The sequence below is a fragment of the Rattus norvegicus genome, chromosome 17 (assembly GCF_036323735.1).
Source record: "Rattus norvegicus strain BN/NHsdMcwi chromosome 17, GRCr8, whole genome shotgun sequence".
NCBI lineage: Eukaryota > Metazoa > Chordata > Mammalia > Rodentia > Muridae > Rattus > Rattus norvegicus.
The window spans coordinates 87,952,982-87,967,369 of NC_086035.1; the positions used below are offsets into that span (position 1 = coordinate 87,952,982).

Sequence of the window (14,388 nt, forward strand, 5' to 3'; positions counted from 1 at the left end):
TGTATGAGAGGAAATGTGGATAGATAGATTTTCACTTTTCTCCTTGGTAGAGGTGTGAAATTTAATGAAGCAAATCTGCTGATGGTGCCTCCTCTTCTTTTTCTCTTCCTACTTTCCTCTTCTTCCTCCTCTTCTTTCTCCCGATTTCCTCCTCATCCTCCTTTTTTTTTTTTTTTTTTTTTTTTTTTTTTTTTTGCATTCTGTAAATGGGACCTAGAGTCTGAAGCCTCCTAGGCAAGTTTATATCATTGAGCTCCAGGACAGTGCAATGAGATGCCTAATCACTCTCCTCTTATTGTTTATAACCAATGAAATAAGTCCTTCTTGGTTTATGACAACTGTTTGGCCTCGGAAAACTGGAGACCTTCAGAACTGTGAAATCTGGTGGGAAGAAATAAAACCAGGCCATCCTTAGTTGTGACAAAGAGGGCATCCTGGACCAGCTTTTTCCTGGAGACGGGGATCTCTGTTGTGTTTGCTTCGGAAAAGAGAGTACACAAGAGAATGAGTGTTGAGATCCCTGGCTGTGTGACTTGTAAGTACAAATGTAAAATGTTACCATGTAAAGAAATCCCTGTCCTGAGCTCTCCCAGAAAGGAATGAGCAGCTCATTTTATGGGGCCTGTCAGTTCTATTAGCCCAGAGTCCAGTGGGTGTTAGCATCTAGGCTCTTGCTCTATGTGCATCATGGCGGGACGCTACATGACTTTGCCATTGTATAGTTATTGTACCTCCCATTCCTGGTTGGTTCTAATTTAAGGAACAGATGTGATACCATGCTTCCCACCCTCAATTCCTTTAGGGTTAGCAAATGCAGATAGTCACATTAGCCCCATACAATTGATGGCAGGTTTCCTTAGCACTGTGAGCCCCACACCCTACCTATCATGCTGTTGGCCCTGCCCAGTGTCCGGCTTAGATCACACAGGATGGAGAAAGCAAAGATCCTACCAGGGGAATGTCTGCACTGGGCGGCCATACGGACCTGTGGATCCTTCAGAGGAGGCTTGCTTTGACCATTCTTAGCATCGAAACAAACTGGTATCTCAGCTGCACCTGGAGTATCTAGGGAGCAGCCTCATGGTCCCATGGGCATTTGCTCTCTTCGATGTTGAGAACATTTGTGAACTCCACTCAGGGTATCGGGAGGACATTACATCGCGTTTTCCACGATAGACACGCCATAGCTGTCATTTGGCTTTCTGTGGCACAGGAGCAAATTTGTTTTGTAATTGTCTCTGAATTCTGCATAAGGAAGTTGCATAGATTCCCCTCTCCATCGGCGTTAGTATTTAATTCCTTTCTTATATTAAGTTATATGACTGTTGAAGAAAGTGCCTTAAGTGATTGTCTCATGAAAGACAATTTTCAGTCTTCTCTTTTTGCAGTATGTGTGTGTCCATATATATATGTATGAGTGTGTGTGTTATATTGTGTATTTGCATGAGTGTTGAGGTCTGTGTTCATGAGTATGTGTGTCCATTTGTGTGTCCTTGTGTGTGGTATGGTGTGTGTGTCCTTGTGTTCATGAGTGTGTGTGTTGTGGTGTGTGTGTGTATAATATATTTATGAGTGTGTGTCTGTTTGTATATGAATATGTGTGGTATGTGTGTGTCCATGTGTGTATTTGTGTGTGTGTGTGTGTATTGCATCATCTGTATATATGTCACAGTGTGTTGTATTGTGCATGTGTGTGCATGAGTGTATGCATATCTCTTTGTATAAGTGTGTGTGTGGTGTGTGTTTTCATGAATGTATGTGTTGTGGTATGTGTTTTTATGCATGAGTGTGTGTCTATCTGTATCTAAGTGTGTGTGGTATGTTTTGAGTATATGTGTATGAATGTGTGTGTTGGGTTGTATGTATGAGTGTGTATATGCAAGAGCTATAAACTGACTTAGAACAATTCTGTTTTAACAGCAGATATCAAAGTGGTCCCATAATATCTTTACCTGGCCTTTTAGAACTGTTTAGATTCCCGATTTTTTTTTTTTTTTTTTGGTTTTTGTTTTGTTTGTTTCCCTGTTGCAAGACTTACTGTGGTGACCCTCCTTGTATCTATAAACATACCAGCACATCTAAAGGGCAAATTTCTGAAAGTTAAGTCAGATGACCAGTGTTGAAAGATAGTAAAAAATACTGGTTAGTATTGTGAATGGGGGTGTTGGGAATGTCACAAGGAATGGTCCATCACTCCCACATGACCCAGTCATAGTGGTCATGAAGTGATGGAAACCCTAGATGCAGATAGGAACATGTGACCAAGTTAGGCTAACCAAGCAATGCAGTACATTGTGTAGTCTCAACACACGGAAGAAAACTTGGGGAGAGATTTGAAGCTCCAGCTCTCTGCTGCTGTTGCTGTGGTTGTTGCTGTCCTTTCTCTGTGTAGTCTTGGCTGTCCTGGAACTCACTCTGAAGATCAGGCTGGCTTGGAAGGATCCCCCTGCCTTGGCTTCCCAAGTGCTGGGATTAAAGGCATGCACCATCGCCATAGGTTCCAACTCTTTCTTAAAAGGTGTGCAGAACCTGTCCATCCTCGAGTGTAGTGGGATTGCTTTGCATGTCCGTTGGCACAAACCAGTGCTGTCCCCACGGTATCTGCGTTTTCTCCTTTCTTCTCAGTAACTGCTCATGAAACTCCCTCTTATCCAGAGACATCATGGCTCCGCACCTAATGTAAACACACCTCGATACAGTATTCCATGACTGTGCACACACTTGCGATCAGTCGGTTAACCCAGAGAGATTCACGAGAAGCAACTCAGTGTAGAACAACTCACTTTAGAGGTGAAAGAGGAAGGTCACAACTGTGATGGGCAAATCAAGGGAAAGCCAAAATTGAAGCAATTTCATTAAAGAGAATATAATGACTGTCACCCTGGGAGGAGGTAGGTGACTTCTAAGCCAAATATAGCTTTTATAAATCATTAGAAAAAAATGGGCCAAGCTTCCTATATTGTGGTATAAACATGATATTTTCTTCCTTCAAATATTAAATAGCATAGGTTTAAAAAATATTTTAAAATCATGTATGTTATGAAGGTGGGCAGACATGTGGCATAGTGGGCTTGTGGAATTCAAAGGACAGCTTTTGGGGAGTCATTTACTGTCTTCCACCACGTAGACTCTGGAGATTGAACTTAGGCCTTGAGTCTTGGCCATGAGGGCCTTGGCCTGCTGAACCCCTTTGCCAGCCCAGAGTTTTTATGGCATCCAGATACACCGAAATTAAATTTTATGCATTCCAATTCATACTAATCCAACACAATTAAACCTTTCCTGGTATATATATCCAGGGGTCACTGAAAATAAATGTGTTAGAGCTGGAGAGATGACTCAGTGGTTAAGAGCACTGACTGCTCTTCCAGAGGTCCTGAGTTCAATTCTCAGCAGCCACATGGTGGCTCACAACCATCTGTAATGAGATCTGATGCCCTCTTCCAGTGTGTCTGAAGCCAGCTATAGTGTACTTACATACATAAAAAAAGTTTAAATGTTAAGAGTGGAATTCCCACACGCATCACTACCTGTCAGCAACATCACACAGTTACATCTATTACAGTTATCGTCTTCTAAATAAAGAAGCATCTGTATGTATGAGTAGATGCATGAGTAGGCTATGAAGACGACTCAACAGGTAAAGATGGCTGCCTGCAAATCTGCTGACCTGAGTTCACTCCCTGGGACCTATATGGTGGAAGGAGAGAAGACCCTCCAATAATTTGTCCTCTAACCTCCACATGTGCCTGTAGCAACTCGACTGCAGACACACAGCACCCACAATTAAACAAATTAGCAAACATTTAAAAAAGAGGTGCATATAAAAATTGGTACCAAGACTGAGAGTAAGGGAGAGTCTTGATTCTAAAGGGAAGGGAGGGGGGATTTGAACTCAGCAACTCCAGCATGGGGAGTCAATGGAATTCCCTAATGTACTCATATCTAAGAATGTAAATCACATTTGCTTTAAGAAGTGATCTGTTGAGGGGGTCAGATTTCAGATGCTATAATGAGTTGGAGATTTACCTCCAGCTTCCTGGGTACAGCGTTTTCCTTTGTATCTCCTCCCATCAGCCACTGGGGCGTGCAGAATTGAAAGGGGTGGGAAGAGACACTGAGTCAGGCCTAGGGATTACTTGTGAGGCCTGTTGGACGCAACCGTGAAGCAACTCTCTTCCCAGTGTTATAGGTCAGGAACCTGTTCTCTGTGGACAGACCCCCTGATTTCCCCAGAAAGTGAACCCAGAGGATGGCTCACAGAGCACAGAGGCCCTGAGCCTGTACACGTAGGCACACATTTCTTGTTTTCCTGTAGGATTTCAGAAGTGTTCACTGGAATGGAGGAGACAGTTTAGGCAACTTCTGTAGTGAGAAATAAGACCAGGTGAGAGATAGCTGACCCGGGCTGCGGCTGTAGAAAACCTTTGTAACGATCTCTGGAAGTTTCCATAAAATACTAAACTTGGGGTTGGGGGCTATAGCACAGTGACAGAGAAAGGATTCTCCATGTACCATCTCCCTGACTGTAAAACAGAAAATAAAACAAGAGTCAAAATTAAAATTACCAAATGTATAGAATCAGGTGATTTTCACATAAAATAAAATTTCTCATATCCACCCATCCATGTGACACACAGTAACACATCGCAGCTTCCACGGCGAGATGTTTTTTCTTATTATTTATTATTATTTCTTCTTCTTCTTCTTCTTCTTCTTCTTCTTCTTCTTCTTCTTCTTCTTCTTCTTCTTCTTCTTCTTCTTCTTCTTCCTCCTCCTCCTCCTCCTCCTCCTCTTCCTCCTCTTCCTCCTCCTCCTCCCTCCTCCTCCTCTTCCTCCTCTTCTTCTTCTTCTTCTTCTTCTTCTTCTTCTTCTTCTTCTTCTTCTTCTTCTTCTTCTTCTTCTTCTTCTTCTTCTTCTTCTTCTGCTTCTTCTTCTGCTTCTTCTTCTTCTTCTGCTTCTTCTTCTTCTGCTTCTTCTTCTTCTTCTTCTGCTTCTTCTTCTTCTTCTTCTTCTTCTTCTTCTTCTTCTTCTTCTTCTTCTTCTTCTTCTTTTTGTTTCTTTTGGGGGATTGCAAGGGCAGAGGCTAGATATGGAGGGCAGATGAGTGGGATTGAAGTACATGGTGTGAAATTCACAAAGAGTCAACAAAAAGTTAAAAAAAAATTCTTATATATCATGAACAGCAACAAAACCAAAACCCAAGAAAAACCACTAATATATAAACATAGCATTAAGAAACCTGGGGCTTAACTTCTTTTCGGAAAGTGCGCTAATGTCAAGTAATGACAAGGCCCAGGTTTGGGGGTGGGCATCAAGCTCCACTTTCTGTCCCATTCCTGTCTTCCTCACCCACGTGACCCTGTTCTAGACACTCGAACTGGTGTCTTGAACTCTTAGAGATCCTCCTGCTTCTGCCTTCTGAATACTGATTTTTTTTTATTTTATTTTGTTTTGTTTAGGGGGTGGTTGTATGTTTGTTTGATTGATTTCCAAGACAGGGTTTCTGTCTGACAATTGTGTCCTATTTTTCCTGGTGGCATCATGCTGCCACAGGGGGAATCTCACCTTTGTTGCTGGACAGATTTAGTCAGAGTTCTGGTATTTGGTATTTGTGTGCTCTTGAGCAGGGCACACTCTACATAAGCGTCTGTGTTTATTGCTCCGAGAGATCACCCGGATTCAAGGTGTGAGGAGTACTTGGCCCAGTGTGCTCGAACCCAGCAACAACTCACTGAAATATCCCATGGCGTTTTTAGGAGGAAGAATGGCTCTTTGCCCAATGTCTCAGTTATTCTGAGGTAGTTCAGGTTGGGAGGACCCGACCCCCACAGCGAGCAGCTACAGGAATCATCTTAGCAACATAAAAAGAGGGTCTCAGACTACAGTTTATGTGTTTAGGCATGTGAGTTATTTTCTTTTCTTCGTTCATTGTTTTAGAAATAGAGTCTTTCTAACTAACCTTAGTTGGCCTTTAATTCACTATGTAGACCATACTGGTCTCGAACTCTTAGAGATCCTCCTGCTTCTGCCTTCTGAGCATTGATTTTTTTTTTATGTTATTTTGTTTTGTTTAGGGAGTGGTTGTATGTTTGTTTGATTGATTTTCAAGACAGGGTTTTTCTCTGAAACTCTGACTGTCCTGGAACTCAAGAGATCTCTGGCTTCTGGGTGCTAGGAAGAGCTGCCCTTCTGAGCACTAAGACTAAAGGTGTGGTGCGCCACCACCCCATCTTTATACTAACCACAGTGGCCTCATTCTCACACCTAACATCGCAGGCTTGCCGTTCAGGGTGCTCTCCGCCACTGTCATTTTGTTATTCACTGTGGCTGGAAACAAATCACTTGAGGAAGAGGGTCTATTGTGTAGAGAATTTCAGGTTGATCCAAATCCCACAAAAGAAATAAAGAGATCTACATGGGAAAAAGCCATCCTAGAAATGAACAAAGCTTGGGTGTTTTAGGAGAAAGAATACCCGGGGCAGAGATTCCAAGGAGCAGAGTACCTGTCCATTGAAAAACTCAGGTGACCCAGGAGAGGTGGCTGCAGTTCCTGAGCGACAGTTCAGACTTTGGAATATTCCTTCCTGTAGCTCAGAGTGATAATAGTGATAATAGTCTTAGCTTTTGTTCAACTGTTACTGTATGGAGAGCCGCCTAAGCAGGAGGCACTCCCATTGAGCCTATGTCCTTTCTTTTCAGTGCAGCTATCCTCAGAGGAACACTAGAATTGTGTGTGTGTGTGTGTGTGTGTGTGTGTGTGTGTGTGTGTCCTTAAGCCAGCATTTCACAGAGTTCTGAGGAATTTGTCTGTCATTTGTGTGTCCAGGTCTCATGCCTGCCATGCCTGGTATTCATAAACACAGTTCTATTTTCTGGTCTGTTTTTCCTTATTTATTTATTTATTTATTTATTTATTTATTTATTTATTTATTTATTTATTTGTTATGTATACATCATACAGCTTTCTGCCTGCATGTAGGCCTGCAAGCCAGAAGAGGGCATCGGATCTCAATACGGATGTTTGTGAGCCACCATGTGGTTGCTGGGAATTGAACTCAGGACATCTGGAAGAGCAGACAGTGCTCTTAACCTCTGAGCCATCTCTCCAGCCCCCTTTTTCTATTTCTAAACACATTCAGAAAGTTCGCTGTGGCTACTGAAGTGTTTCCTTTGGACCACAAAACAAGGTAACCAGGGGTGCAAGATACCCAGCATGCAAAGTGCACAGAAGGCCATGATGCCCAAATGATGACACATCTACGTTAGGTTCCTGGTCAGGGTTGTTCCAGTGACATGATAATACCCCTGACCTTTGGCTCATCATCTGCTCTCTACTGAAGAAGAGAATTCAGTAATAAATATTTGAGAGAATTTGCTGAAGCTTTTCCTGCAACCTGGCTAACGCCAACGCACTTAATGTACCCTGCAAAGACTGGCAAAGAGTCAGGAGTGTAGACTGTTTTTTATGGTTTTGCTTTTGTTCTGGCATCAAATCCAGGCCCTCACAGGCTAAGCATGTGCTCTACTCCCAGTACTGGGCTCCCAGCATCGTGAAGTCCCTCTGACACCTTCAGCACTGGGCTTTGGCCATTTTGGACTTGTTTGTGACAATTACTGGCAAGTTCATAAGGTAGCACTTAACTCCCACACTTTCCAGGCAAGGAGGGAAGTGGGTTTTGAACTGATGCAGCCTGGATTCCTTTTGCCCCTAGGAGCCAGAGTGGATCTGAAAGTTGGTTTATATAGCTTCAGAGACCAGGATAGTAAGTAGCCAGGAGAGGTGGGTGGTTGAGGCCATCTCATCAGAAGTCCGGGGTTGGGGTAAGGATGGCCCTGGGTGGTTCTCAAATACTTGGATGTCAGTTTGTTTAACTCTTTATATGAACGGTTATTGCTGAAGTTCCCAGTTGATGAGGCGGTGCTGGTCAGTTGATGGTGATTTACTCAAAGTTCTGTCTCCAATCCAGTGTTCATGAACTATCCCGGCATATACACAGGGAGCTAGAAACGGCCCCTTCCCTTGTAGGCCCCTTCCCATGCATTTCCTCCAGTTGTCTTTGATGACGGGTAGGTGGGTGGAGCCTATTGGCCAAGGGAAATGTGTGTTAGAGACTCATTCTTCCTAGGACTTTGGTGTCCTCCTCCAAGTATGGTAAAACTCCACCCATACTCCATTTGCATAGAAGTGGAAAAAAAACCAGTATTTCCACTCCCATTCCTGAACTTGCCTGCCTGCCTGCCTGCCTGTATGTCTGTCTGTTTGTGGGTTGTGGCCGGCCAGCTAGTTGGACGAATGGACTAGGCTGCTGTCCAGCTGCACTCGGAGGGGGCAGGACCTGCCACTCATGGGCCCGGCCCTTTTCTGCTCAGAGAGAGCTAAGGTCTGGCTGATAGCCACAGCTGGACCTGGACATGGGACGTTCAGCACGCTCTTCACGAGAAAGGCCGAGGAGGGAAACAGGCCTTGGGTATTTCTGCTGTGGAGGGCACCATGGCCCAGCAGGCAGGAGACAGGTACAGACATCACATGGTTCTAGGGGGGTTGTCTCCCTTCCAGGTGTCTCTAAACTGCTGTGTCATGTTTCTGATTCCTGGCTTCTTTGTCCTGAGTGTGAACCAGGGAAGGTTGGAGGTCATATGGTTACTTTTAAATTAAATTATAGTTCTCAGGCCCAAGTTGATTGTTCTCAGTTGCTAAATCTTGTTCAGTGATAACCAAATTGTTGTCCTTTATTGTGAAAAACATAACCTTAATTTCCTTCAAAAAAAGTAGGAAGCCTTTCTCTTGGTGATCATGGGGCACTTCTAACTAAAGTGCACCTCACCTCACCTTGCTGGATTCTGAACCCAGACTGTGGGCACCTGGTTTAGAAGTGCAGCTGCTTAGCACGTGGGTGGCTCTCACCTAAAAATCTGGGCTTGAGCCGAGATGAGAGAGTTCAGGGCCTGCCTGGATACTGACTAAGACCTTACTGCCAAAAATAAAAAAAAAAAAAAAAAGGAAAGGAAGGAAGGAAGGAAGGGGGAGAGAGAGAGAGAGAGAGAGAGAGAGAGAGAGAGAGAGAGAGAGGAGGGAGGAAGGAAGGAAGGAAGGAAAAGAAAAAAGAAACAAAACACAAAAACAAAACCCACCTCCAAACTAGTTTTGTCAGGAATCAAGAGACACAGATCTCTTTGGCTTCCTTTGTTCTCCGCCAATATGTCTGGTAGTTCTTTTGTGTTTGCAGTAGTGGGCATAGAACCCCCAGCCTTGGGTGAGCTAGGCAAAGAGCTCTACCACTGCTGGGCCCAAAAGTTTCTTAAATCTTACGGAGCTGCGGACTGTCTCACCGCCGCAATGGGAAGACAAAGCCTGAGCAAGTTCCATCCTGTTCCTGCCTGACTTAGAACCCTGTATTGATCTGGGCAAGGGCCCTGTAGTCCTGGGAGGTTGGGCAGGAGAAGCCGCAAGGCTCCGCGGTACTGGGCAAACTGATCAGCTGTGTCCTGTGAGGAAAGAGATGTTTGGCACCGTGGAGGCAGGAGAGGGATTTTGTAGAAGCTCATGTAGAGAAAAAGTAAAACTTCAAACCAAGAAAGCCCTGAAATGAGATTCGTTTGGTGTATTTCTGATCGGTTATTTCATGGAGCTGTGTTTTGAATGACAGAATTATGCTTTGGGACAAAACCTCATGAAACGGAGATAGTTAACAGGTCTGAGACAGGAACACAGTAAAAAAAATGAAAAGAAAGAAATTTCCTGAAGGGACAGAATGGACTGTACTGTAGTTCCCACAAGCCTGAGTAGATACCATGACCTGGGGAATATGAGGATTTGCTTTGTGGTGTGTGTGTGTGTGTGTGTGTGTGTGTGTGTGTGTGTGTGTATGTACATGTATGTGGAGATGCACACACAAGTAAGTATATGTGTGCATTAGAACATTCAAATGTGGGATTGGGGATTTAGCTCAGTGGTAGAGCGTTTGCCTAGCAAGCGCAAGGCCCTGGGTTCGGTCCCCACCTCCGAAAAAAAGAACCAAAAAAAAAAAAAAAAAAAGAACATTCAAATGTTCAGTTTAGACTACACTGCTGAAGTCCGTGATGAAAGTCAATTCCTTGGCTAGTGTACTTTCTTGAGACATATTTTTTTGGCCAAGATGGTCCTGAGCGCAAGGAAGCAGGGCAAACTAGGGAGTGCTGGACCTGTGTAGAGTAAGGAACTAGCAAGGCAGGTGATCAGGTCAGAGGTAAGGAAGAAGTTATTCACTTATATGGAAAGGAGGCAAAAGGCCCAGGGACTTAGAAGGACTGTAAAATTACCTTTGACTGGGGGAAACACGTGGTGTATCTAAATGAGTGGCTAGGACTAAGATTCGGCTGATTGAAACTCATGCTGACATCTGACTGCCATCTGGTTGTGTTGTGAAGAGGGTTGTGGGCTTCTCTGGGCCCAGGTTGATTCTTGAAGGGCTGGATTAGTTACTGGGGGAAGCAGGTCATTGTAAAGCTGTTTCTCTCTTGTCGCCTACATGCATACACTTGTTCTAACACTTTCCACTGTGAGTTGAAGCAGCACAAAACCCTCTGTGGCCTGCGTTCTGACAGCTTCCCATCTTCTAGAGCATAGACCAAAACAAACTTTTCTTCTGGCTGCATGTGCCACCTAGTTAATTCTTCTCAGTCTTGATCTGATTATCAATTCAGGGCACACATAACTCAGACAATCTCAGGCCTCAGAGACTAAAGGTTAACTAGATCAACCCTGAATGATAGTGGCGGGGGGTAGTCCTAAGGCTATATAGCTCGAGTGTCTTCTCCCAGGACTTAGAGGAAGCCAGGGATGCAGAATCTGGGGTCCGTCTTCCAGGGGACATGTTATACTACTGATTTGTGACTTTCTGAAGGGAAGACAAATGGTCGTGGACAGGGGACTTAGATGCTCACCCCGATGTATGTCTTATATGCCAGTATTCTATAAATCAGAATTCTAGCTTCTGATTCCGGTCCTACCTCCTTACTCTTTTCTGTCCCTTCAGGTAGTCATAGTGGCTGAGTGGGGTCCTCTACTTGTGTTTTGTTTTGTTTTTTAATTTTATGTGTGTGAGTGTGTGTGTGCATGCACATGCATGCGTGCATGTCTGTGTGTGTCTGTGTATGTGAGGCCAACTCTTGAGGAGGCTGGGGACGCCCTGTAGCTGGAGTTTTGGGCATTTGTGAGTTGACTTCCAGGAGTGCTAGGAACTAGACTCGAGACATCCGTAAGAGCAGTACAAACTCTTCGCCACTGCACCATTTCTCCAGCCCCTGTTCACAAGTGTTTTAAGGTTTCTGATGGTGAGTGCTGTCCACTGCAAGTGTTATATACAGACAGATTCTAGATTGGGAAGGTGAAGTAACAAGTAATTTTACAGTGAGTGCTAGGGAGTGGCTTTGGATATGCTAGGCAAGCATTTTTCCTCCGAGCTGTCCCATACTGGGTCTTCTGAGACAAGGTTTTACTATAAAGCACAGGCTGGTCTTGAATACTAAATCCTGCTGCCTCCCAAGTGCTGCCTTGACAGGGATGCCCCAACATATCCAGTAAATGAGAGTATCATCCATGATTAATTAGTGTGGCCTCTAAACCCAAAAAGCAGAGGTTCACAGGTTCGCGCAAAGAGGTGTACACACACACATGCTCATGCTCTGGAGGTGACACAGGATCTTTGAAACCCTGACTGGCTTTGAAACTCTGGGGCCAATAGCAGTATAAGGTGAAAAGCAGCGTGAAAAGGTGAATCTGTAAAAGGCTCAGCTGAACCTTCGGCCTCAGGCATCCAGTGTGCAGTGCCTGTGCTACTGTGAGGAGTGATTCCTGGCATTCCTTGGCTTAGGCGTTACTGTGTCAGGGGACCTGAAGATGCCTATCAGCGCAGTATCATCTGGTGCCTTTTCCCAGAAGGTTCTTCTGCTTCCCAGCCCAGGCCTCCAGGGCAGCTCTGTAGTTGAAGAACTACCTGGTTGGAGCAAAGACAGACTAGAGCAAGGGATTAACTTGCTTAAAGCGACCAGGAAGTTAAAGAAATAGAGAACAATGCCTGTGTGGGAGTGGGTGTGTCCACAAGCAGGAAGGAGCGTGTCCACAAGTTAAGTTCACAGGACTTCTTAGAGGTTTGCCACATCATCTGAAATTACCCAGACAGGAACGTCTTCAGAATACCTGTAACTAACTATGGGCTGTACTTACGAGCCCTTTCTAGAAAGTCCTAGAACAGTCATTCTCAACCTGTGGGTTGTGACCCCTTTTGGGGGTTAAATAACGTTTCACAGGGGTCGCATATCAGATATCTTGTATATCTGATATTTATATCCCAATTCATAACAGTAGCAAAATTACAGAATAGCAACAAAATAATTTTATGGTTGGGGGTCACCACAACATGAGGAACTGTATTAAAGATCACAGCACTAGGAAGGTTGAGAAACACTGCTCCAGAGCTTGAAACTGAACCTTCTATTTCAACCACATTTACTCTCTGGGAGCCTGAGCAGGTTTTAAGGGGACAAATTCATCAGAGGCATGTACCTCCATGGCTGTTCCACCCAGACAGAAGGACAGGCACGAAGCAGAATCAAAGAAGTCCCCACCTCCTTCTGGGCCCAGTGGGCCCAGAGCCCAACACACACACACACACGCACACGCACACACACTCACAAACACATACACATGCTCACACACACATACACTCACACACTCACACATACATATACTCACACACATACACTCGCACACTCACACACACATATACTCACACACATACACTCACACACTCACACACATATACTCACACACACATACACTCGCACACTCACACACACATACTCACACACACATACACTCTACACTCACACACACATACACTCGCACACTCACACACACATACTCACACACACATACACTCGCACACTCACACAACACACATACTCACACACTCACACACACATATTCACACACACATACTCACACACTCACACATGTTCACACACTCACACACATTCACGAACACACACGCTCACACACACTCACATATACTCATACACAGACTCTTACACACACACTCACACACTCACAAACACATACACATGCACACACACGTACACTCACACACACACATATATACTCACATTCACAAACACACACGCTCACACACATGCATACTCACTCACACACAGACTCTCACTCACACACTCACATGCCCAATGCCATCCTCTATGCTCTGGCTCAGGTGCCAAAGATGCTCCTTTGGAGCATCCTCCAAAGAGCTCAGGTGCCTCCACTAGGGATTTTCCCAGGGCTAAAACCTCCAGCGCTCTGCATTCCCGGATGCAGGCCTCCCTTGTGTTTGTTTTTCTCGCCTTGTAAAGACAACAGAAGGCATTAGTCCTCAATTGTGAGGGTGTATGGAGGAAAGAAAAGATGGTTAGAGTGGAAGAGTTCTCACTGTATCATCCTTAGCTTGGATGTTTATTTGCTCACACATGCACTTGTGTGTGTGTGTGTGTGTGTGTGTGTGTGTGTGTGTGTGCGCGCGCGCGCGCGCGTGCTGACAGCTAGAATCAAGTCCAGAGTTGTATCTCTTGGAAGGATTAGGAAAGGGACACAAATGAGCAGCTGTGCTTCAGATAGACATTTCGTGCTTGTTCCTTAGAACGACTCACAGAGCAGTTGGGATGTCCTTAACCTGGGATGGAGACCATGAAAACTGAATGGTTTCTGATAACTAGTTAAAAACCAAACCTGTTATAATCAACATTCATTGATTTGTTACACCCCCCAAAAAGCATATTCTTAAAGACAGTCTTGAACTATTAAGTAATGTCCTAACAACTTTATCGGAACTGTAAATATCTCTTTGTACATTTGACAATAATTACTAACCCTGGAGTGTTGAGTTTTTGACCTTGTGTTCCTGTTCTGTTTGTTCATTGAAGGTGTCTGCTCTTTACCTCAGGAGAGGAGGGAAGGGTAATAATGTCACACAGTATTGGAGTCAGAGGGTCAAAGGCCTCTTTGTAGAAGGTGTCTAGTTGCAGAGATGCAAGAGGTGTTAATGCCAAGGCCACAGATACTCTTTGCACAAACGCCCCTGTGCTAGCATGCATATGTCCTAACACAATCAGTGCTGACTTGATGTTCTGTTGGTTTTCCTTCTGAGATGGGCATGTGGAATTTGGCACCAACTTCAGGTTGTCTGGCAAATATGCATTGTGTGTGCTATCGAGCTGACCTACTGTACTGATTTTTGCATTGTTCATATGGGAAGTGGGCCCTGAGTCCTAGTTCTGGATTTCATTAGGACTGCTCGAGAACTTTTCTCCCAGGCTTTAATGCGCCGGCAGTAGGATCTTCTCCAGAAAGTTCTGGAA

At 44.5% G+C, this 14,388-nt stretch overlaps 1 protein-coding gene across 18 annotated transcripts in view; it reads left to right on the top strand.

Annotated features, from left to right (window-relative positions):
• Etl4 (enhancer trap locus 4) overlaps positions 1 to 14,388 on the top strand; it is a 463,673-nt gene that overhangs the window by 203,496 nt on the left and 245,789 nt on the right. For 2 of the 18 annotated variants that reach the window (XM_039096223.2, XM_063276272.1), the window contains exon 1: positions 167 to 8,517. The exons of the other annotated variants lie outside the window; for them this stretch is intronic. In XM_039096223.2, the coding sequence (XP_038952151.1) occupies positions 8,416 to 8,517 (102 nt within the window). In that variant the 5' untranslated portion in view covers positions 167 to 8,415. Of the gene's footprint in view, positions 1 to 166; positions 8,518 to 14,388 lie in introns of those variants that run through there. 18 annotated transcript variants of the gene reach the window in all.